Source organism: Thrips palmi, unplaced genomic scaffold (genome assembly GCF_012932325.1).
Source record: "Thrips palmi isolate BJ-2018 unplaced genomic scaffold, TpBJ-2018v1 HiC_scaffold_18, whole genome shotgun sequence".
Taxonomy (NCBI): domain Eukaryota; kingdom Metazoa; phylum Arthropoda; class Insecta; order Thysanoptera; family Thripidae; genus Thrips; species Thrips palmi.
In genome coordinates, this window is record NW_023144627.1 from 18,841,863 (window position 1) to 18,864,050 (window position 22,188).

The window sequence follows — 22,188 nt, forward strand, 5'->3', positions numbered from 1 at the left end:
AGACGAGGGGATTTTCATTACACATACAAGGGGATTACCTTCTCGTGACGTCACACACACACACGCACACGCACCGACACCTGCCCACAAAGGTCCCCGCGACAGTGCCACGGCGGCCACGGCACTGCAGACCTCACACTGATACCTAATGCGCGAAGGGGAAGGCAGAACGCCATCTGGAACAAAACCGGACCGCCCTCCCCCGCGCACGCGCCTCCACGACTGCTGTCTGTCTGTCTGTCTGTCTGTCTGTCTGTCTGTCTGTCTGTCCGTTTGTCCGTCTGTCTGTCTGTCTGTCTGTCCGTTTGTCCGTCTGTCTGTCCGTCTGTCTGACTCCCTCTATCCGACCGCAGGGCCGTAATCTAATTAGAGAACCCGTTGTCGGGTCGGGCCGGTCGCGCTATTGAGCAAAGTTGCCCCCAACGGTGACCCGCCGGCCCTCCCCAGTGGGTCAGCCCCAGTGGGTCAGCCCCTGCGTCACGATGGTCACGTTGGTAACGTTGGTCACGCTCAGGGGGAGAACCCCCTCCCCCTTTTTCGGCGTTGTCTCTACGAACTACCTCGCGCACAGTGGGCCAGCAGACCGGAGGCGGTCAAAACTCTAGACGTGAGCTCCAGAGTCGCTGAATGGGACTCGAACCGAACGTGTGACCCCACCCCGTGATTCCTCGTCCGGAGAGCAATCCATTGGTGGGGTCACACGTTCGGTTCTAGTCCCATTTAGCGACTCTGGAGCTCAAAACGCGTCTGGAGTTTTGGCCGCCTCCGCCGGTCTTCTGGCCCACTGTGCCGCGGCCAACTTTTTCTGCCGAGCACTTTTCCAGCTGCGACGCCTCCAAGCTTCAGAACTGCGACTCGGCAGGGCTGCTTCTATTTAAATTCTCCTCTCTTTTCCCAGTGGCGCCCCGACGCCATGCGGCCGCGGCGCCGCGCTCGCCGTGTTTGCCTGCTCGCAGTGTGCCAGTGCAAGCACACTGCAAGCACGGCTGCACTGCTCACCCCGCGAGGCCCGCGAGCCAGCAGACCGTTTTCGTCGCTCCGTCTCTCTCGCACTCATGGGGCGTGCCGCATGGGTGCGAGAGAGACAGAGCGACGACTCTCTCGGACGCAGCGTGCCGCCCGCCACGCCGCGACCGACGCAGCCTCACCCCTCCGCTGCGCTGCAGTGTATGCAACCCCTTGGGGCTGCGTGCGCAACGCGTTGCTGCTGTACAGTGTACGTACATTCAATTGCCCTTCGCGTCTATATCAAGCCATCTCGCCGCGGGGGATGGGGAGGGATGCGCGTATTCGGAAACAACCCTCTCCTCCCTCACACACACACGCACGCACACACACGTACGTGCTAACAGGCCAATGAAAAGCTAAGTAAATGATTTCGGGAGGCCGTTACCCGCGTTACCTCGGCGGTGCTACACTGTTACATGGATAAAGGCCGTAACATTCAACCCTCGCGTTGCCCCGCCCCGCCCCGCCCCGCCCCGCCTAGCTCGCGTGCCCCCCGTCCTTCAGCCGCACCCTCCCCGTCAGGTTGTCGTCACGACGCGTCGCCCAGGGATAAAGATAAAATATGCCCGTTTCGCCCACCGCAGCACTACAAACTTAAATTTTACAAAAGAATGCCTTTTTTTTGCCTCCCGCTCTGACCCTAGCGACTTTTGAGCTTAAAACGCGTCTAGAGTTTTGGCCGCCTCCACCGGTCCTCTGGCCCACTGTGCGGCGGCGGCTCGGCCGAAGGGCTCCAGGGAGCGCGCCAACTCCAGGACTGCGGCCTCCAAACTCCTGGACTCCAGGGCTCCAGCGGCGGCTCCAGACAAGTTTTATTCGCGCCGTAAAGACCAGCGGTAACGCTAACGCGGGGCGGGGCGGGGCGGGGCGGGGCGGGGCGCCAACAAAACGGCGGCACATTCAGCCATTCAGTCAGTTTGCCAGTCAGTCGTCAAGCACCCCATCAAGGCCCGCAGCCAGCAGACTGATTCCGAGAGTCGTCGCTCCGTCTCTCTCGCACTCACGGGGCGTTCCGTACGAGTGCGAGAGAGACGGAGAGGGGAAGGACGACTCCCCGTGTGCAGGCCGGCCGGGACGGGCCGGGACGCGGACGCACGCCAAAGTCGTTGACGCGCCGCCGTCACCAAATTATCACAGTTTACAGTGTTGCACGGCGGCGCGCGGCGGAGGCGCGTTTCGGCGGCACTAGACACGTGTTTCCACGGCCATTCTGCAGCGCAGTGTGCTACAGTGTGCCGTGCGCAGGGAGGCTGCACCGCAAGAGGAGCAAGATTCGCGAGAGCGCTATAGAAGCGCCACTTCTCAGCACAAAAATCGAGCGAGAAGCAAGCGATTCAGGGATGCGAATCATCAGCAGAACTACGCAGCCGCGCCACAACAAAAAAACAAAAGAATTTTGCGTACGAAATTAATTTTGGGTTCAAAAGTGGAGCGTAATTAATTTCATGTACGTCGGTCCCCACCCTCGCGCGCGCCGCGCATGCTGCTCACATTACGACCGCGTTTTCATCGCCTTCAATTTATTTATTGCCTGTCCCGCTACACTCTACACGCACCGACCGTCCGCAATGACCCCACCGCGTTTTATTAGAACGGGCTCCTGTTACTTGTGGAGCGGGTGACTGATTAAATTTTGAGAGCGACGCCACACGTCCCCGTCAACCCAATGGCCCCCGTTATGGCCGCGGCACAGTGTGCCAGAAGACCGGTGGAGGCGGTGAAAATCCCGGACGCGTTTTGAGCTCCAGAGTCGCTATACAGGACTCGAATTGACCGTGTGACCCCACCATTGGATTCCTCGTTCGGAGAGCAATCCATTGGTGGGATCACACGTTCGGTTCGAGTCCCATTTAGCACTCTGGAGCTCAAAACGCGTCCGGGATTTTGGCCGCCTCCGCCGGTCTTGGCCCGCCCACTGTGCGCGGCGCGGCGGCGCGGCGGCGGGGTGTCGGAGGTTCGATTGGGTACGATTGCCCCTCGAACGCCTCATTGAGTACAGCCAGCGCACCGCCAGTGCACCGCCAGTGCACCGCCAGCGCGCGGCAGTAGCGCTTTACACATTAGTGGCTCCGCGAGTGGCGGCACGGCGTGGCACGGCGCGGCGCGGCCATCCAAGAGGAAGATGGGGGCGACCGAGGGGATGGCAGGGGGAGGGGAGCGCCGCGGTCCGCGGGCACGGCCAGCCACGCCGGTAAAGACAGTGTCCATCATAATAAGCGGCGGGGAAGGCCGGAAAGGAGGGGAGGGGGGAGAGGCCGCGGGGAGGGACGGCATTGGAGCTAAACCAACAGGCCACCTTGCCACCCCGGGGGATGAATGCAATGAATGCAATGAATGGGCTCAAAGGGGGTCGCTGTTGTGGCATCGGGCGCAGGCTACCGCCACAGCCGCTACAGCCAGGCCACCGCCATGGCGGCGATGCTCGAATCTAGATAGCGCCTACACTAGGCCACCACCCCCACCCCCTCCCCGGGCCGCCCACCACCCCCTCCCACCCCGTTTCAATCTTCGCGACACACACACACACACACACACACACACACAGCTCGTTACATTTTCCGCGGCCAAATACCAACCCCATCCTACACACCTGCCCGTCACTTTGGTCCGCCTTTTTATTTTGTCGTTGCCCTCTTGCTTTTTTTGCCGTTTCATTTATTTTTTGCATTTTTTTTCGCGCCCCCGTCCGATTTGAAAAGGTCATCGACATGGGGACGCGACTGACGCGGCTGACGCGGCGAGAGGCGTGTCGCGGCGTGACTCGGCGTGACGCGGCGGCGGGGGTGATAGCCGCGCATCGGCCCCGCATCGCCCCCACCCTTTGGGGCCGGACGCCGCAAACGCCGCCAACGCCTCCGACGCGGCGAACGCCCATCCAGAGAGGGGGCAGCGACCGACCAGCAGCGACCAGCAGCGACCAGCAGCGACCAGCAGCGACCAGCGGGCAGTGGCGCGAGAGGAAATAAAACCCCCATCGTCCTTCTCGCGCCCGCAGCGCCGCAACGCCGCAACGGCAGCAGGCCGTCAAAGGCCGCCGTCGGAGGACGCCCTCAGAGGACGCCCTCAGAGGACGCCGTCAGAGGACGCCGTCAGAGGACGCCGCGTCAAAGACAACCAAGGGTCCCGGCGAGCCGGAGGCCAGATCCAGAGTTGTTCGTCGGCAAGGACGCCGTCGAGGACGCCGTCGAGGACGCCGTCGAGGACGCCGTCGAGGACGCCGTCGAGGACGCCGTCGAGGACGCCGTCGACGACGCCGTCGACGACCTCGCGGTGGCCGATGACACCGTCGCGAGAAGGCGGCGGCAGGCGAGCCGGTGCCACGTAATGTATTCGGGGTTCGAGTCCCCGCCCCAGCCGCGGTCCCCTCGCTCTCCCCTCGGACCACATGTCTGCTGCGGGCGGCTGCCCGCCTGTCTGCCCGCCTGTCTGCGTCGCCCTATGGGCGTGCGCCGTGCAGCCTGCAGTGCTCAGTGAGCTCAGCGAGGCCTGAGCAACTCTTCAGTAGCGTGGCGCGTAGCGTAGCGCGCGGCACCAACACGGAGGGGCGGCCCACTGTGAAAGAGGAAAAGAGGGCCGGGCCGCTGGGTGGCTGCCGTGGCGGCGGGGAACCTTGGGGATCCGAAGACGCGGCGAGGGCGTGAAGCGCGTGCAGCGGGTGAAATGCCAGGGAAGACAAGACGCCCCCCTCGACTCTAGCGCAACCCTCGCACCGAACAGGTAGTCAACCCGACTCGAGCCATTTTCCAGCCAGGACGATTTGTTACTCGCGACTCTGACACGGCGCCACCGCCAGCACCGCCAGCACCGCCTGCAGCAGGCCTTAGGCGCCTTTAGGCCCTCCGCTCCCTTTTTATTGCTGTTTCACCCTCCCATTCGCCGTGCATTCAAACCATTGCCCATTCGGCCATCGATATCGCGACACACACACACACACACACACTCACTCACTCACTCACACACACACACACACACACACACACACACACACACACTCACACACACTCACGCACACCAAGATAGACAGACGCACACACAGACAGACAGGCGACACATCGAGCTACATTCCGAGGGAAGCGCCGGCTCGGCTCGGCTCTGCTGCCTGGCTGCTCTGCCTGACTGCCTGGCTGGCTGCCTGACTGCCTGGCTGGCTGCCTGCTCCGCCTGGCTCACGGTGGAAAGGGAAAAGTCCCCTCTGCTCGCGGCGCCGCGCGGCAACCGGCAATCCGCAGCAGAACAAACAATGTGCAAATATATTCGCGCCCCCGTCCGGCTCGGCTCGGCTCGGCTCGGCTCGGCTCGGCTCGGCTCGGCTCGGCGGGCTGACTCTGCAAACGGGTGAGATGTCGTCGAGCCGGATCCTTCTGCTCCTTCTGCTCCAAAGGCGGCCAGGCAGGCAGCGCTACGACGGGCTTTGCACAGTGGGCCAGAAGACCGGTGGAGGCGGCCAAAACTCTAGACGCGTTTTGAGCTCCAGAGTCGCTAAACACGGCTCGAACCGGACGTGTGACCCCACCAATGGATTGCTCTCCGGACGAGGAATCCGTTGGTGGGGTCACACGTCTGGTTCGAGTCCCATTTAAGCGACTCTGGAGCTCAAAACGCGTCCAGAGTTTTGTCCGCCTCCGCCGGTCTTCTGGCCCACTGTGCTTTGCCATGGCAGCGCGGCAGCGCCGAGAGAGACGCCACCACTCCACTTGCCTTGCCGTCTGAGTCGCGTAGGTTCAAGTTGCTGCACCACGGCTGTGGTGCTGTATCCGGCACCATGGGACTTGTTCCGTATCGTGTGCCGACTTTATAAATAGACAGGCACACTCTGGGAAAACACTGGCGCTCCCAAAAACGGGGACAAATAACAATTCTGTCAGTGAACTCCACGGACAAGGATTTCCATTCGGCAGTGTGGCGGTTCAAGGTTAAACCGAATTGTAGTTTCGGCCGCTCCGAATGACCCGAGTTAAACCGATAGTCCTTGAACTGAACGGAGAGGGAGAGAGACAACACACGCTCGGCTCAGCCAGGCTCAGCCACCTCAGGGAGGAGGGCAAATTCGCCGCAACCTTGACTCCGCTCGGTTGCGGCACTATTTGTTCTGCCAGACTGGGGCTGACAGCAGATATTGCCTGCCGTGCCTGCCTTCGATACGGCAAAGGGTCGAACGGACAGCCCTGCCAAGTTGGCAACTCCTTTGATGCCACTGCTCGATCCCCGTCGAGTCCCCGAGGACCTGGAGGGAGCCCGCAGTGGGCCAGAAGACCGGTGGAGGCGGTCGAAGTCCCGCGCGCGTTTTGAGCTCCAAAGTCGCTAAACAGGACTCGAACCGAAAATGTGACCCCACCAACGGATTCCTCGTTCGGAGAGAAATCCATTTGTGGGGTCACACGTTCGGTTCGAGCCCCGCTTGGCGACTCTCGGAGCTCAAAACGGGTCTTTGGCCGCCGCCACCGGTCTTCTGGCCCACTGGAAGCCCACTGGCCAGTCCGCCCACTGCAGTGTAATTAAGACGCCTGCCAAACTTATGCAATAAGACGAACAACTGGGGCAGCGAAAAAGAGAACAAGCAGCGCCAAACTGTCCCGCCGCCCATTTTTATTCATACCCCTCCCCCGACTTTCTTACTCTCCCGCGACATTTTTTTTTCGGGCCGAGCGTTTGAGAACCGAAAGCAGCCGGGTGTCGGCCCCTCACTCACTCGCAGTGCACACCCGCGGGGCGCGGGGCGCAGCGGGCCCGGAGGGGCGCACCAAAGGGAGTGCTTGTACATAAACTCGTCACACAGCCCGGTAGTGTTCCGGATTGGGTGGGCGGTCAAAACCCGATGACTCCAGAGCGACTCTAGAACTCGGCCGGTGAATGCAGTGCAGGCACTGCCGACGGGATAGCCTAGGCTCTACGCCAGCCTACTGACAGTGCCTGCGAGCGGCACTGCATTCACCGGCCGAGTTCTAGAGTCGCTCTGGAGTCATCGGGTTTTGACCGCCCACCCAATCCGGAACACTACAGCCCGGCCAGCCCTTTGGAGAGTCTGAGCTGGAGCCTGAGCTGGTGTCACATGTTGATAACCAGAAGTGATGCTCCGAGGCAGCGCCCCGCAAGCGGCACAAGGGCTGCAAGGGCCTGGAGGGCCCCCTCCGGCCTTTCGGACATACCCCTTTCGGGGCCCTCCGAGGCCCTTGCAGGCCCTCCGAGGCCCTCCGAGGCCCTCGGCACACGCGGCTCAATCGGCCCTTTGTCCCGGCCGCCATAAGCCGGCCACTCCAGGCGCCGCCTTTCTATCCCCCTCCCCTCTTCCCCGCCCAATGTTTTCTATCTTAATAATTTTCAATACCGCCGCCGCCCACGGTCTTCTATCCCCGCCCAGCCGTTTTCTATCCCCTCCTTTGCAGTTTTCCGTCCGGCCTCTCTGTCTGCCACTCCACACATCTTCCCCGCCCGGCCTTTGAAACATTTTTGCCCGTCCTGTGTGGTGCCCACGGTGCCCGTGGTGCCTGACCCAGAACGGCCGGGCGTGGCGGCGCGGCGGCGAGGCGGCGTGGCCCTCTGCAGCTGCTTGTGTGTATGAATGAGGGAGAGCCCCCCCCCCTCCCCTCCGCCCTCATCACAAAGGCAGTTGGGAACGAGCGGCACAAACTAGCCCTTCACCAAGCAGCAGCAGCGGCGGCGGCAGAGAAAACGGAAAAGAATAACGTGGCTGGCGGCGCTAGCGGCGTGAAGCAACTTACCGGGGGTCGGGCCGGTCGGGCCAGCCGTTGACCCCGGGTTCAAATCCCGGCGCGCTCCCCACGCTTTTCTTCTCCTTGTTTTGTTTGTAAAAGCGAGAGAGGCCGGGGGTGGAGGGGGGAGGCGTCGACTACTAAAAAGCCAATTCAAACCGTCCCACACAGCCACACACTCCCCGGATAGGTTCAGACGGCCAGGAGCACCCTTCCGCGGCCAGTGCCCCCCCCCCCTTTCCAGTGGGCCAGAAGACCGGTGGAGGCGGCCAATACTCTAGACGCGTTTTGAGCTCTGGAGTCGCTAAACAGGCCTCGAACCGAACGTGTGACCTTACCAATGGATTGCTCTCCGAACGAGGAATCCATTGGTGGGGTCACACGTTTGGTTCGAGTCCTGTTTAGCGACTCTGGAGCTGAAAACGCGTCTAGAGATTTGTCCGCCTCCGCCGGTCTTCCGGGCGCCACTCCTACAAACGCGTGGAGTTCCACGAAGCCTCCACCGCGGCCTCGGTGCTTCGCAGAGCAGCGTCTTCGCGGAAGGCCCCGCCGAGACCGCTGCGAAGCAAAGCAAGCAAACCCTTCCAGGCCCTTCCAGGCCGTTCCAGGTTGGGGCTTTTAGCGGTGGCGCGGCCGTCATGGCAACTCCCAAATGCGCGGCGGAAGCAGACCGGCGAATATTCCATTAATGCCTCTCGATAATGCCAATCCCCATCAAATATTCGGCCTCGTTGTTTTGCCGGCCGGCCGGCCGGTCATCAAAACGGCCCGGGACGTCATCAACCAAAAACGGCGGGAAGGCTGTCTCTCTCGCACTCGCGGCGCGTCCCGTAGGGGTGCGAGAGAGACAGCGCGACGAAGGCACGCTGCTCAGGACCGGCCAAAACTCTAGACGCGTTTTGAGCTCCAGAGTCGCTAAATGGGCCTCGAACCGCACGTGTGACCCCACCAATGGATTCCTCGTTCGAAGAGCAATCCATTGGTGGGGTCACACGTTCGGTTCGAGTCCCATTTAGCGACTCTGGAGCTCAAAACTCGTCTGGGATTTCGACCGCCTCCACCGGCCTTCTGGCCCACTGTGCAACCGCACCTGCAGCATCCAGTGCCGCCGAAGTTTTGGCACGACACGACCGCCACCAGGACGACGACGAGGAAGACGGGGAGGACGGCGTCCCGAATGAAACGTATTCATGCGGATGCTGGCGCTGCGTCGCGCTGCGTCCCGTAAGCATGTTATTACAGCGACCACAGATGGCGCCACGGCCCCCTGCCAACGCGTGCCACCCTCCCTCCGTCTCTCTCGCACTCGCGCGCCGGCCCGCACCCTGGCCGCACCCTGCCCGCACGGGCCGCGGGGTCGCGAGAGAGACAGCGACGTGAGCAAGAAGAACACACACTCGGCGACAAGGCCGCGAGCGGGCGGCCGACTTGAAGGGGACCTCGAAGGGGGAGGCGGGACTTTACTTCCAATAAGACAGCCACGTGGCTTAGGGGAGGCGTGCCGGCTGCCTGCCTGCCTGGCTGCCAGCTCGGGCAGGCGGCAGCCGAACTAACCGGGGCCAAAGTTGGGTCTCATCTCGCGGCCGGGCAGGCCGGGCAGGCTAGGCAGAGAAGGCGGAGCCTCTAGGCCTCTGTGTTGTCAAAACAAACGCAGAGGAAGCGGAGGCCCTGTCTGCCCCGTCCGCCCCGCCCGCCCTGCAGCACTCCGGTGGCGCAGTGTGCACTTTAATCCTACCCCCACCCCTCTCATTATTACAATTAGTTAAGCCAGCAAGCCCGCAGCAAAGACGCGCGCAAATCATGGAAAAGGCGGGGGAGGGGGATGTGCGTCTGCGGAATAATTCATATGGTGGATTCGCCGTCGGTGAGGGAGTGAATGGACGCACGCGGGGAGGGGAGGGGGAGGGGGTGATGGTGAAGGGTGTAATGCCAAAGGGTTGTTGACAGTCAGGGGATGCGATGGTGAAAGGTGGGCAGTGGAGGGTGGAGGCGGGGTGGAGGCGGGGTGGAGGCGGGGTGGAGGCGGGGTGGAGGCGGGGTGGGCGCGGCGAGCCTGCAGGCGGTGGGAGGGCGGTCCGGGGCGGTCCGGGGCGGCTCGGGGTGGCGGGCCACTCCTTTGAGGGCATCTGCCGCTAATTCGCACATGCACATTCACACCCAGCCAGCGGGAAGGAGGGCAGGGCACGGCGGCAGGGCGGCCCCACACTGTGGCACCCCGCCCCACAGTGGGCCAGAGGACCGGTGGAGGCGGTCAGAACCCCCGACGCGAATTGCGCTCCAGAGTCGCTAAATGGGACTCGAACCGAACGTGTGACCCCACCAATGGATTGCTCTCCGAACGAGGAGTCCATTGGTGGGGTCACACGCTCGGTTCGAGTCCCGTTTAGCGACTCTGGAGCTCAAAACGCGTCTAGAGTTTCAGCCGCCGGCGCCGGTCTTCTGGCCCACTGTGCCCGGCCAGTGCACGCCCACCTCCTCGCCGCCCCGCCCCGCCGCTATGCAGGTAACAAACTTTCCCGCCAAAGGGGCGCGGCGCGGCGCGGCGCGGCGAGGGGGTGCGCCATTTATTTCAAAGCGCCGCGCCGCGAAAGCACATTTCATACCGCGCCGCCAATGTGTGAGTAATCAAAGGCAGGGAAGGGGAGGTCGACGACGCCGAGGTGGAGGACGAGGCGGCGGCCAAACAATTCATTAACCCGCGGCGAGATAAATAGCGCCGCCATTCGGTTGCTTTTACACCATCGGATAAGGGACCAACTTTCTCCAAGAGTACTTTCCCCTCTCTTTTTCCCTCCCTTTTTTTATACCTCCTTCGGAATCGAGCTAATCCACTGGGGGGGGGGGCGCGCCCAGCATTCTGCCAGCATTCTGCCAGTCCGCCAGTGTGCTCGCCCGGTCGGGCGGTGACAGCTTACCGTTCTTATCACTCGCCCAAATTTCTCCCCAGGATTAGTCCGTCGCGAAGACTCGGCCGAGGCGGCGAGGCGGCGGGGCGTCGACCGGGGTAAGTGATTAGGCCGCGCAGAGAAGAAGGGAAAGAAAGAGACAGCCAAAGAACGGCGGGGGAGAAACAGAGAGAGAGAAGCGCTCGCCTCCGTCCAAATTCGGCGGTCGGTCGCCATGCTGTCTTACTGTCGTGCATTTTGCCTGGAACCCACTTGCGTCATTTTTAAACGAAGACGGGCTTCCATGCAGCGAGCCCCACGAGCCAATCCGACCTAACCTGACCCCGTCCGAGCCGACCTAACCTCGCCAGCCGCGCCAACGCTCGGACAGGGAATGACCACATGACAGCCCGAGCGGCAAGCGCCACAGGGGCGACCGGCGCGCAGTGGGCCAGAGGACCGGTAGGGGCGCGTTTTGAGCTCCAGAGTCGCTGAATGGGACTCGAACCGAACGTGTGACCCCACCAATGGATTGCTCTCCGTACGAGGAATCCATTGGTGGGGTCAAACGTTCGGTACGAGTCCTGTTTAGCGACTCTGGAGCTCAAAACGCGTCTCGAGTTTTGGCCGCCGCCACCGGTCTTCTGGCCCACCGTGCGCTGCCGCGCTGTCCGCGGGGAAGGCCCACGCTGCGAGTCGCGCGTTGCACTGCGTTGCACTTACCTAGTTCCACCTTCATCTTGGGCCTGATGTTGTCCTGCCAGTTGAGCGCGGGGACGATGGGCACCGCCAGCAGCACGACCAGCAGCAGCAGCATCCAGGACAGCCGCGCCGGCCGCGGGGCGGGGAGGGGGAGGGGGAGGGGGGCTGGGGCGGCTGGGGCTGCCAGCACACCGCCACAAGGCCCCATGGTACCACTGTCGCACTCACACAAATCACTGGCGCCGCATGTCACACTCGGCACACTCGCCACACTGCTTCGTCACGCCTCGTCACGGCACTGACACGCGTGCGGTCTGGGCCATGCCGCTAGGCCGCGCGCCGCTTGCCGCTCCGAGTCCTTGGTCGGACCGAGACCCACGGCAGACTGGCGAGGCGACTCTCGCGCGGCGCGGCGAGGCGAGGCTAGACGCGCGTCGCGACGCCGGCAAGGGTGGGGGTGCGGCTTGTGCGGCTCTAGGAGGCCTGGCCGGCCCAGCGGCGACGCCAGCGCCGGCACAACCCCTGGCGGAGGGTGGCGGAAAGCTCGCCGCGACGCGCCGCGACGCCTGCAACAGTAACCATGGCAACGTGAGACGCGCTGCTCTCTCCTCCCTGTGAGACACCCCTTGGAGCCGTAGCGTGGCGGCGCGTAGCGCGCAGCGCCAGCAGCGCCGAGAAACCGGACCCCAGTGTTGGTGTCCGGTGGGGGTGGGGGCGGCGCGGGGGCGGCGCGGGGCGCAACGTACCAAGGACGCCGCGGTGCGCGACGCCCCCGCGCCGCCCCCACCCCCACCCCCACCCCCACCCCGCCCCTTGGCCTCGTTCACACAAAGGGACCGTTCCAAACGTCAGTGGCTTCCAAGGGGTGTTCCAAGGGAGAATGTTCACATGTGAGACAAAGGGCTCACACAGAGGTCACATCACATTCGCACCAGCGGGGTAGCCTTGAAAAAAAATAATGTTGGGGCTACAACCACGCGGCTCACAGTTTAAAAAAATAATTCAACGCACCAAAGCTGGGGGTTTAATCCAACGTAACAATAGCGGTAGGTTGCATTCCAACCCCAATGTCAAACTGAGACCACGCAAAACAATGACATAAATGTGGAAGAAACGGGACTTGACATTGGGAGATTGTGCTGAGAAGTTTGCATTTACATTGAGTATCTTGAATGTTAACTTTCATAATAAAAGGCTCCAAATTAGATTTGATTCAATAAAAATTCAACAAAACGTTGCATTATCAACTCAATATCTCATGACAAATAATTCTTTTCACAGCTTTCCATCAGGGTCTAGAGCGCCTAGCATTGACAGAAGGAAAAGCAACCTGATCGAAACTCTACCAAAAAATAACAGAAAACATCTGAAAACACAGTTACCAATGCCCTCCAGGTGAGAATCAAGTCTCAAAAAATTAAAACAATTAAGGACTGGTTGATTTTTTTAATATGATCATCATAACCACAGTACACTATTTTTCTTCAGGGATGATTGTCAAAGCATGTCAAGATGAAATCTCAAGTCTTCATTGAGACACAGTGCCTTCGTATACATTAGTATGGTCTTGAATTTTTATAATATAGTGTGCAGGTTCAATCTACCATTAAAATATATAAGTAAACTTGATATCATAACTTAGAAAAAGAAACAGTATCAAATTTGAGGGGATACACGTTTCATTCAAACCTTTGACATGGCAGTATGAGGGACTAATATTTTGATAGAACAACCAAGCATATGTGTTGGACACCTCGACTAATACGCCGTCTTTCAGCCAACTGGGGCCGTCACTCAGACAGATAGAGCTTGACACTTCAATAAGACGGATTACTTGAGTTCGTAGAAAGGGCTTTGACCTTTCTAAATATGACGTTTATGAATGTAAACAAACGCTGACACGATACACAGAGCGTTTAACCAAGCAGCAGAAACTCTCGTCCTTCGCACACTCACCACGGAATCTAGACGGCAGCAGCGAACTAGCTGTGAGAGAGGCCGGGCATTTACGAGTGTATCTCGCCCATTTATTCCGTCCCGGACCTATTTTGGGATCCCAGTTCACTGTCGTGGTCTGCCGTTATGTTCCATTCATTTGGATCCCAATGTTCACGTAAATAGTTGGCTTCCATGAATGGTCTCTCCTTCGAAGAAAAATGCACCAGTCCCACGGACGCAAGGACTCTACATCAGATCACTTGTTAGGGTTGAATTCGGCGATAACAATTAAGATAATCCCGGAAAATAGACATTTGGAGGCGTACACTGGGCACGAACTGTCACAACAGGACAGCCATGTTTGGTCAATCAATGCTCCCCAAGACTGCAACCCTCGCGGAGCGAATGGGCAAGATAAGCGGTAAGATCAGACCCCTAACAGGGACTACAAAAATTTGGTCTTTTAATTCGCTCTAAACTAGTCCTAGAGGTAGGTTTTAAGGCACTAATACAAAGACGGCTCTAAATTTCTCTCCCATCTATAGCTTAGTGAAAACTTAGACGGTCTGGTAGCACTGCTCTACGAACTAGTATGAAAAAGTTGTCGTTGCATTTGATTTAGCAAGAGCGGGGCATTTGAAGGTGTGTGTGTTGAGGTGCTGGCCCAGTCATCTTTCCATTTACAATTTAGTGAGAGCTGTGTTCATGCTTCGTGCAAGCTAAATCTGTAGTAGGTCTTACAGCTTGCTACTTTTGCTGCCAAAAATAAATCACATGATTTTCAGAAAATTTTTAACAGAGAAGTGATGTGAAAAAATACTTTAATCAACAAATGTACATCTTACAATTATAGCTCAGCTCGACTTTTCCATCACGATATATTACAAAGGCACATACTTTCATAAGTCATACCCATACCTAACAAAATTTAGGGTCCTTTTGTCCCCTTGAAAAACAAAATACAGAGAATTAAATAACTTAAATACAGTATGACAGTGTGACATGAGATCAGAAAAAGAATTCTCAACATCAAAGTTTAAAAGCGGACTCCAAACAAGAAACACAAAAATAGTCTAGCATTTTTTAACAGATTGATTAACGAAAAAAAAGGAAAAAATTATTTTGGAAAAATGTTTACTCTGTATCACTCTCACTGGTATCACTATCACTACTTGAATGATAATTATTAAGAGGCCTCCGATTAGGGTTGCCACTTTCATCATCATCTATTGACTCAGCTTTATCAAAGCCTTCAGGCCATTTATTAATTTCACGCAGGTAGCGAATATAATCTGAAGTTACCGGGCGTACCATTTCAGCACGAACCTTGTCACCTTCAGCTATTGGCTCTACAAGTACAAAATCTCCCCTTTTCACCCACACATTTTTTCGGAACTTTGTTGGCATTGATATAAGATAAGTTTCTCCAGCAGAAGTCTCTACTTCATGAAGGTTATTTCCCACGCTTGCTCGAATTTTGACAATCTCTTGATTTTCCTTTGGAGGCTCCAACTCTTCAAACAGCACATCACGCATCACGTGTTTACGTTTTGTTGCTGCAGACATCTCTCCTGGGAACAAAACAGAAAAAAAACAACAAAAGTGTTAAGAAATTATCAAAATACAGTAATTAAACAATGATATTTTTACAAAACAAATGAACACTATTAGTCTAAAACCCCATTTTTCAACTTCATTAATGGTTTTCAAGCTAGCCAAATGCCCCCAAAAGTTGTTAGTTACTGAAAGTAAAATGCACTAAGTACTTGTAGATTTACATCAAACTGAACTGGCACAAGACTACTGCAGGGACAAAGTGAAAGTGTACCTCTTTTGGTTTGATAGAAGGGCAGCTGGTCCTCCAGCCTTCTCAATGGATTTGTAAATGTCTAAGTTCTCTCCAGGCTGGATGCCATACCCCTTCAGAAGTCCATGAGGGTTGGATGGGGTTTGGCAGTTATCATGGGCCTCCTTACGAAGAGTTTTGTCGACTTCCACTGATGTAAAAAAGGCCACTGACAATGGCAGGTCCGTCAGGCCTAAACGGGAAACACAAAATGCTCTGGTGAGCAAATGGGCGACATGGAGAGCCAAAGCAGCATGATGAGCCCTGTCATCCGGAACAAGATACCGCACTTCGTCATGAAAGCTGAGACAGAATCTGGCATCAGGTTCTAGCCACTTGAACGCAGTAAGGAGCAAATGCAAAAAGTCCACAGCACCACTTTGCACAACCCAGTTGATGCGAGTGGGCAGATTTTTATCTTGCTGACTCTCAAGAGCACGGCTCAATCTTCCTCCAAGGAATGGAGTTTCAGGGGTCCTGCTATGCGCAATTTCTTCCAAGCGATTGAAAACAGCAGATTCTGTTCCCCCACTCCATGCTAGCTTAAATATATCAGATCTTTTTGCTCCAAACTGACCAGCAGCCATGGTGGATGCATCATATGGTGAGTACGGACCAGCTGGAACCATACCACTATGTTTGGCATTAGGCACATACACTCTTCTTCCTTTTGTCATGCGGAACATTTTTTGTGCTTTGGATTTTGCTTCATCAACTGACATGGATGGATTGAATTGTTTTAGCAGTTGTTCAGCAAAGGGTACACCAGCTCCATAAATTCTAGCATAATTGATAACTTTGGCATGGTCTCGAGAGATACCAACTGCTTTGGCAGTCACACTATGCATGTCTGTTCCATCAGACTTGCGACCACTGATGGTCATCCAGCCGAATGGAGTACCGCCATGTATTTTAGAGGCATAGGCATCACCGATTAAAGATGCAATCCACAGTTCCTGGGAATCCACATCGGCGCCAACAATGCTGTAGCCACGTGGTGCTTGAATCATAGCTCGGAGTTCAGATCCAATTCGTTCCTTGGAAATGTTGGAGGCAGTCATCCAGGTTCTTTCAACAGCTCTTCTAGTGAGAGTACCACAGATAATCAGCTGAGGTAGAATAGCACCAGCAGGAAAATCTTCCAGATCTGATGGTAAATCTTTAGCAGTCAACCAGACAACCATCTGCTTCATAATCCGATCTCTGTTGTTTCTCCAATAAGAAAGTTTCTTAGCTATATCCATCATTCTTTCAGCAACAGAATCACCTGAAAGAATATTTTCAGAGAACTTTACTATAAAATCACGCCCTAAAGGATCACCAACTCGAAGTCCTACTCCATTTTTATGAGGCAACCTTGCAAGGACAACACCAGGGCAAACTTCCACATCGCCACCACATTTTCTATCCTCTTCTGGGATGGACTTCCAATAATCAATAAGCTCCTTGATAGGCAGTTCATTGGCCTCATCTATAGGGGGTAACTCATCCATATCCAGAGGTCTCAGACTTCCCCATCCCTCTCCTCGAATATAATGAACGGGATATTTTTCCCAAGTGAGGTGAAGAAGTTTTGGAGAGACTTGCATCTTTGTTGTTATAAGCTGGGGACCTGGAGACCAGTCTTCCTGCTTTGGAGGCACACAAAGTTTTCGATACCACGTTGGGTATCCAGGTAAATGAGGAGGCTTCAGGGGAAGCTGAAATCCTGAGTCAATAATGGTCTGGACTTCTGGACTAGCAACAATCTCTTCTTCAAATTCTTTATCTCTTTTGTTTAACTCGTTAAGAATCACATGAGGCTCTGCAATCATATCTTCATCAGTCTCTTCATTGGCCACAGTTTCTTCTGTCTGATCGGGTTCTTTCAACCTCGCTTTTCGCTTCGTGAGTTTTAGTTTTTGTGTACTCCAATCTTGGTCCCACATCCAAAGATCTTTCCTATACTTCTCATCATGCATCAGGCTGCAGGCTTCATCAGCTCTCCTTGCAAGTTGAAATCTAGCTTCTACACCCAAGTCCTGGTATGTTTGTTCAGAGTTTTCTAAATACTGGATCCAATTTCGGTTGACAGGAAGATATGCCATGGAAATTTCTAGCATTCCAGCCAAAGTTACAGGATGAGGAAACCGTTTTAAAAATAGTGGAAAGAGGGCTTTCAATATTTCCTGGGTCGCAGCAACATCAGACGCACAATAAGACATACTTGATTGGAAGTGACGTCGAACATCACTCAAGGTTCCATCAATGAAAACATCTCTTCCAGCCTTATCTAGTTCCTTGCCACAATACAGCTTAAGCACCTCTGCCAACCCATTCAAAGATGTATTCTCTTGAAGTGCAGCAAGATCTTCTGCATCTGACGAGCTTTCTTCATTTCCAACACTTAATTCCGTGTCTTCATTCTTTGCCTTTTTGGCTCTAGATAACAGTGATTTCTGGTAACTAGTCACACCACTAACACAGATGTGCAGAGACATAGTATCCACAAAACGCATTCCTGTGGGCTCAAGCCAATACTGCTCCTTTATACGAGCTCTATCATACATAACATTATGCCCTACAGCCACTCTGGGTCTTTTGACTTTTGAAGTTGAATTTTTTTGATTTGGACCACTTTCAAGAGGAATGAGATGTTCAGTGGAATATTTTTCTTTCATTGAGGCTGAAATAGTACCATCTGTGAGACTAGAAGAAACCCATCCATACCATGCTTTGGAACTAGCAGCAACTGCCAAAGTAGGCAACTGTCCGGCACTTTGACACACTTCAATATCAAAAACAATAGCATCTTCTTCAGGAAAATTCACTTTCTGCGGTGGCTGTCCTGGGATGTACTTGGTCCAGCCAGCCTGCAGCTCCCACACCGATGGTTTCTCAACAAGAGGTGCTGTCATACTTTCCAGAAGTAGACGATATGGCTCACTCTGCTGTCTTCCAATAGCCATGAAGTGCTCCTCCACATTGGACCCTTCCAACGGAGGAAGTTTGAGATCTACTTCTGGGGCAGTGCCAACACTGTCTACATTCAGTCCATATTTTTTCAGCGCTTTTAAAGAAATTTTCACATCCTTGTCAGAGTATGATGGTCCTAGGTTTCCAAATAAATGATGCAAGATGTTACTAGGCAGCATCTGAATGCCACAGGGATTAATTCGAGTAGCATTTTCAACTGATTTGGAATGCAATGTGGAATTAATATTAGACTTGACTTTCTTTGGAGGCTGCTCAGAAGGCTGAGGAATAGCAAATGTGGATTCCACATTTGCTGTTGTGGAAGGATCTGTGCTTTGGTTTGATTGATTGGCATGCTGAAATGTGGTCAGCTTCAGCTTTTTCACAGCCTTTGGACTTCGAATGAGATTATTCAAAATCATTCTGTCACTCTCTTCCACCGATGCTCCTTTGGTTTGAGGTCAGCTTGATCAATCGTCCTCTGCTCCTTCCATGGCACTGCAATACCACACAATAACCAGTTAAATTTATGTTAAGCAAATATCGACTAATACTATGATATTTCAAGATTGAAGAAATCTGTTCCGAACTACTACATTAAAATTTCTTTTCTTTCTTTAATAAATAAAGCAACACGTCTTTCATTCAACAGTCCATTTCCAGATCACATGATGATGGCTTTGTAAATTAATTATTGGTTGAAAATTCAGGTTTGGAATACATTAGTGCCTCCTTAAAAGTCAACTTTAGAGCATTAATTGAATCCTCCCTAAAGTGGGAACTGAGAGTTACATGGGGCAGTTCTGCTGCTATTTTAGGGATATCACTCAGGCCAACTTGAGCAGCGCAAAATGCTGCTGCATATAGGTGGGCAATGTGGAGGGATTTGGCAGCACAATACTTGCTTTCATCAGGTACAAGATATTTCACATGCATCTTTAGAGAGCCAACAGAACACAGCCGAGCACTTGGCTCTAAATCACGGAAGCACATCATAAGCACATGCAGATAGTCAACTGCAGAGCTTCTCACCAACCAGTTCTGAATTAGCTTCAAGTATTTCTTTCTATCACTCTCTAGGACTCTACTGAGGCGAGTTTTAAGGATGGGTGTAGCTATCTTTTCACTCTCAATCATTTCCTGGAGCTTGAGTAAGAAATCATCAAAAATTCCACCAGGTCTTGCAAGCTTTCCATTTTGGGACATAAAGGGACTGCCACAAAGGTATGTTAGGAGCTGATCGGCCTTTTTGTAAACTTTCACATCACTCAAGAGTGGGTTTATCTCCCTCAGCATTTTAGCCAAGTATCTCTTGTTTGCACCCCAAAGCACAGCATGAAACAAAAGCTCTGATTGCAACTTGGTCAGCTTCATGTGCTCCGAAATACTAGAGTAAACTTCACCATCAACAAACATTTTCCCAATTGGGGTGTGGCCGCATTCACCACTCACGCTGTCTGCCAGCAGACAGGTCATCCACAGATTGGTGTCTGGAACAGTTGCGGAGAGAAAACTCCAACGAGGAGGTGCTTCAAAGGCTTGGTTTACTTCAGTCCCTGCACTGCATTCTGGCTCACTACAAAACGCAGAGAAAAAGACTTCCTTGGGATGTCGTGCAAAGTCACCACACGCAGAGGCTGAGGGAACCACAGCTCCACTCGACTGGCTCTCATCATACCAAACTACTGGAAGCATTTCAAATGCTTTACTGTTTCTCTTCCAAAACAGATTTTTTCTAAGAATCTTGAGAATGCTTGTTGCTTTAGAATTGTTAGAGCGTAAACATGGATTCATCAGCAAATGAATGGACATGGGGCCCCCTACATTTTTATCAATACTTAAATAATGTGGAAGCTTCTTAAAAATTAATCCATTTTGCATAAAAAACTGAGTACCCTCTTGGTTTTTGAATCCAGGAGCACCACTACTAACATCAGAATTTGATGCAGTGACACCACTTTGCAGAGACTCATAGTCTCTCAATGAGGGAATCGAGCTAATTCTTGGCCGAGGGAGAACATCACAGTGCTTTCTAATACTTTCTACAGGAACTCTGCCATCCACTTGATCCCTTGCTCCACTTGCAGCCTTGAAGGCTGGGAGAAGCATGCCCCAACCATGGTCATTTTCATAGTGAAGAGGAAAACAGCCCCAACTCAGCTGCATCAGTTGGGCAGAAATATTACTTCTTAAGTTTAAATGAATGTCGGATTCAGTCTTGCTTACTTGCGATGTAAGCTTCTTATACCATTCTGGCTTGTTCAACTTCTTGCTAATCTTCCTCCAATCTTGATCCCACATCCATGGGTCATCTTTGAACTTGTCATTCTGCATCAGGTGCAAAGCATCATCAGCAAGCTCTTGTAAAAGCAGTTGGACTTTTTTATCCTCATTGGATATTTTTTCTTTGACATTATCTATGATATCTTTATACTGTCTAGTCACAGGCACAAACATGGAAGATATGTCTAGCATTGCAGTTAATGTGGAACCATGGGAACACCTTTCCAGAAACAAGGGCAAAAGTTTACAATACACAGAATGGGTGGCTACAACATCTAGAGCACAGTATCTAGTAAGTTCTTGGAATCTATCTGCAATATCACTAATAGACCCCTTCACAAAGACATCTCTCTCAGTCTTGTCGAGTTCTTTTCCACAATACAGATGATGCAAAGCTTTCAAACTGTTTCCGCAAGCAAGGCTAGCCCAGTCTGGCTTTTTCTCAGCATTAAGTAAGAAGTACCTTTGCAAATCAGTAATCCCACTGACGGAAATATGAGCTGCCATGGTGTCAAAGAACTTCATGCCTGATGTAGACAAGTCATAACACTCCTGAATTCTTGCACTGTCATAGCAAACATAGTGCCCAATAACCACCCGTGGTCTTGTGCCTTGATGGCCCAAGGGCACGAGGTCACTAACATAGACAGGAGCATTTACCTTACTTCTTCGCTGAATTAGAACAGGGCTCACCCATGCATACCAAGCAGTGGAGCTTACCGCAGTAGCCAGCACTGGGGCAAAACTCTCGCTAACACAGACTTCAGCATCAAAAAACAGAGCGTCTTCATTGGGAAATTCCACATGCTCAGGCTCTGAGCCCTTTCTGTAACAGATCCAGCCTGGCTGAAAGAGCCATTCATCAGGCAGAGACGGACACTCTGTTGTAACAAGAGCTTCCAAAAGTTCTCGATAAGGAGCACTTTGCCTCTCTGCTATTTCATGAACATGAGATTGAATGGAAGGTCCCACTAAGTTTGGGAGTACATAAGATTCTTTGGAGTTACTGAAATCACTGTGCTCAGTTTCCAAATCAGTAGCAGCATTATGCTTCTCCGAGTTGAAAAGATGTTGCTTCATCCATGGCGCTATAAACTTGTGATTTTCTGCGCCACTGCTGACAGGAGAAAATGTCTTCAGTCCCCTGATTCGAACTCCATTCAGTTCCAAGCCACTTGCAAACCGACAACATCGAATCCGCTGATACATTGTCTGCCAACTTCATGAACTTCACAAAGGATGGAGTTTTGATGAATCTGATCTCCTCACACAGCAGCTTGGGTCACCATGGCCTCTGCAGGAAATATCGAAAACGTTGAATAGGCTTCCCGCTCATCAGTGAAGGGAAAACAAAGCACAACAACAAAGAAATGTTCAGTCAAGAGAAGCCACTATAGGCAGATTACTACAAGTACGGTATGTATGTGCATCAAACAATGAGTAACTTAAGGGAGGAAAGGCCAAATAGCACCATATCATGTGTCTAGACAACGGACGCTATCATTTCTTTGTAGGAAAACGTTCTTAACCTCACCAAGTGCATGTTCCCAAGAAATGAATGAAAATCCTATTTGTCACCCCGAAATCACTCCACACAGCATGGCGACTACCAAGTAGAATAGCGTCCAGACTGAGTCGGCCTAGATTTTGAGGTGATTACCTTCGAAATAAGACGTTCGTCGTCGTTGCTGTTCTTTGTTTTCCCAACACGAGTTCTAACCAAGTTCTAACGGCGTGATCGTCGAGACTAACTGCAATGGCAATGTAAATCCAAAGTTATGAAAAATTGAGGATGAGAGTGAGTAGGCAACCCACCGACAAGCGTGACTAAGGGGTTGCATACCCTCACGGCGCTCAGAGC

The 22,188-nt window shown here is 53.6% G+C and overlaps 4 protein-coding genes and 1 long non-coding RNA gene across 5 annotated transcripts in view; 1 reads left to right on the forward strand and 4 right to left on the reverse strand.

Annotated features, from left to right (window-relative positions):
* LOC117644758 (semaphorin-1A) overlaps positions 1-11,672 on the reverse strand; it is a 92,705-nt gene extending 81,033 nt beyond the window's left edge. Inside the window, exon 1 of the mRNA XM_034384373.1 lies at positions 11,327-11,672. Within this exon, the coding sequence (XP_034240264.1) occupies positions 11,327-11,513 (187 nt within the window). The 5' untranslated portion in view covers positions 11,514-11,672. The remainder of the gene's footprint in view (positions 1-11,326) is intronic.
* A 529-nt stretch (positions 11,673-12,201) lies between these two features.
* LOC117644842 lies at positions 12,202-13,058 on the forward strand. Its single transcript, XR_004587674.1, has 3 exons — positions 12,202-12,351; positions 12,587-12,700; positions 12,794-13,058. It is a non-coding gene; the product is annotated as an uncharacterized LOC117644842 (long non-coding RNA).
* Positions 13,059-14,377: 1,319 nt separating this feature from the next.
* LOC117644759 (probable RNA-binding protein EIF1AD) lies at positions 14,378-14,779 on the reverse strand. Its single transcript, XM_034384374.1, has one exon. The coding sequence runs from the start codon at positions 14,777-14,779 to the stop codon at positions 14,378-14,380; it is 402 nt and encodes a 133-aa protein (XP_034240265.1).
* On the reverse strand, positions 14,647-22,115 carry LOC117644551 (DNA polymerase subunit gamma-1, mitochondrial-like). Its single transcript, XM_034384107.1, has 3 exons — positions 21,988-22,115; positions 15,072-18,542; positions 14,647-14,814 (listed from the first exon to the last, which is right to left on the reverse strand). Exons 2-3 carry the CDS (start codon positions 18,464-18,466, stop codon positions 14,787-14,789), a joined length of 3,423 nt encoding a protein of 1,140 aa, XP_034239998.1. The 5' UTR covers positions 18,467-18,542; positions 21,988-22,115; the 3' UTR covers positions 14,647-14,786.
* Positions 18,549-21,989, reverse strand: LOC117644552 (DNA polymerase subunit gamma-1, mitochondrial-like). Its single transcript, XM_034384108.1, has 2 exons — positions 21,862-21,989; positions 18,549-21,621 (listed from the first exon to the last, which is right to left on the reverse strand). Exon 2 carries the CDS (start codon positions 21,534-21,536, stop codon positions 18,732-18,734), a length of 2,805 nt encoding a protein of 934 aa, XP_034239999.1. The 5' UTR covers positions 21,537-21,621; positions 21,862-21,989; the 3' UTR covers positions 18,549-18,731.
* Positions 22,116-22,188: the final 73 nt, after the last annotated feature.

Coding starts and splice junctions, on each gene's coding strand:
- LOC117644759 (XM_034384374.1), bottom strand. CDS start 14,779: ATGCGTGATGTGCTGTTTGAAGAGTTGGAGCCTCCAAAGGAAAATCAA.
- LOC117644551 (XM_034384107.1), bottom strand. CDS start 18,466: ATGATTTTGAATAATCTCATTCGAAGTCCAAAGGCTGTGAAAAAGCTG. Junction 14,815..15,071: donor CTTCTATCAAACCAAAAGAG/GTACACTTTCAC, acceptor TTTTGTTCCCAG/GAGAGATGTCTGCAGCAACA.
- LOC117644552 (XM_034384108.1), bottom strand. CDS start 21,536: ATGTATCAGCGGATTCGATGTTGTCGGTTTGCAAGTGGCTTGGAACTG.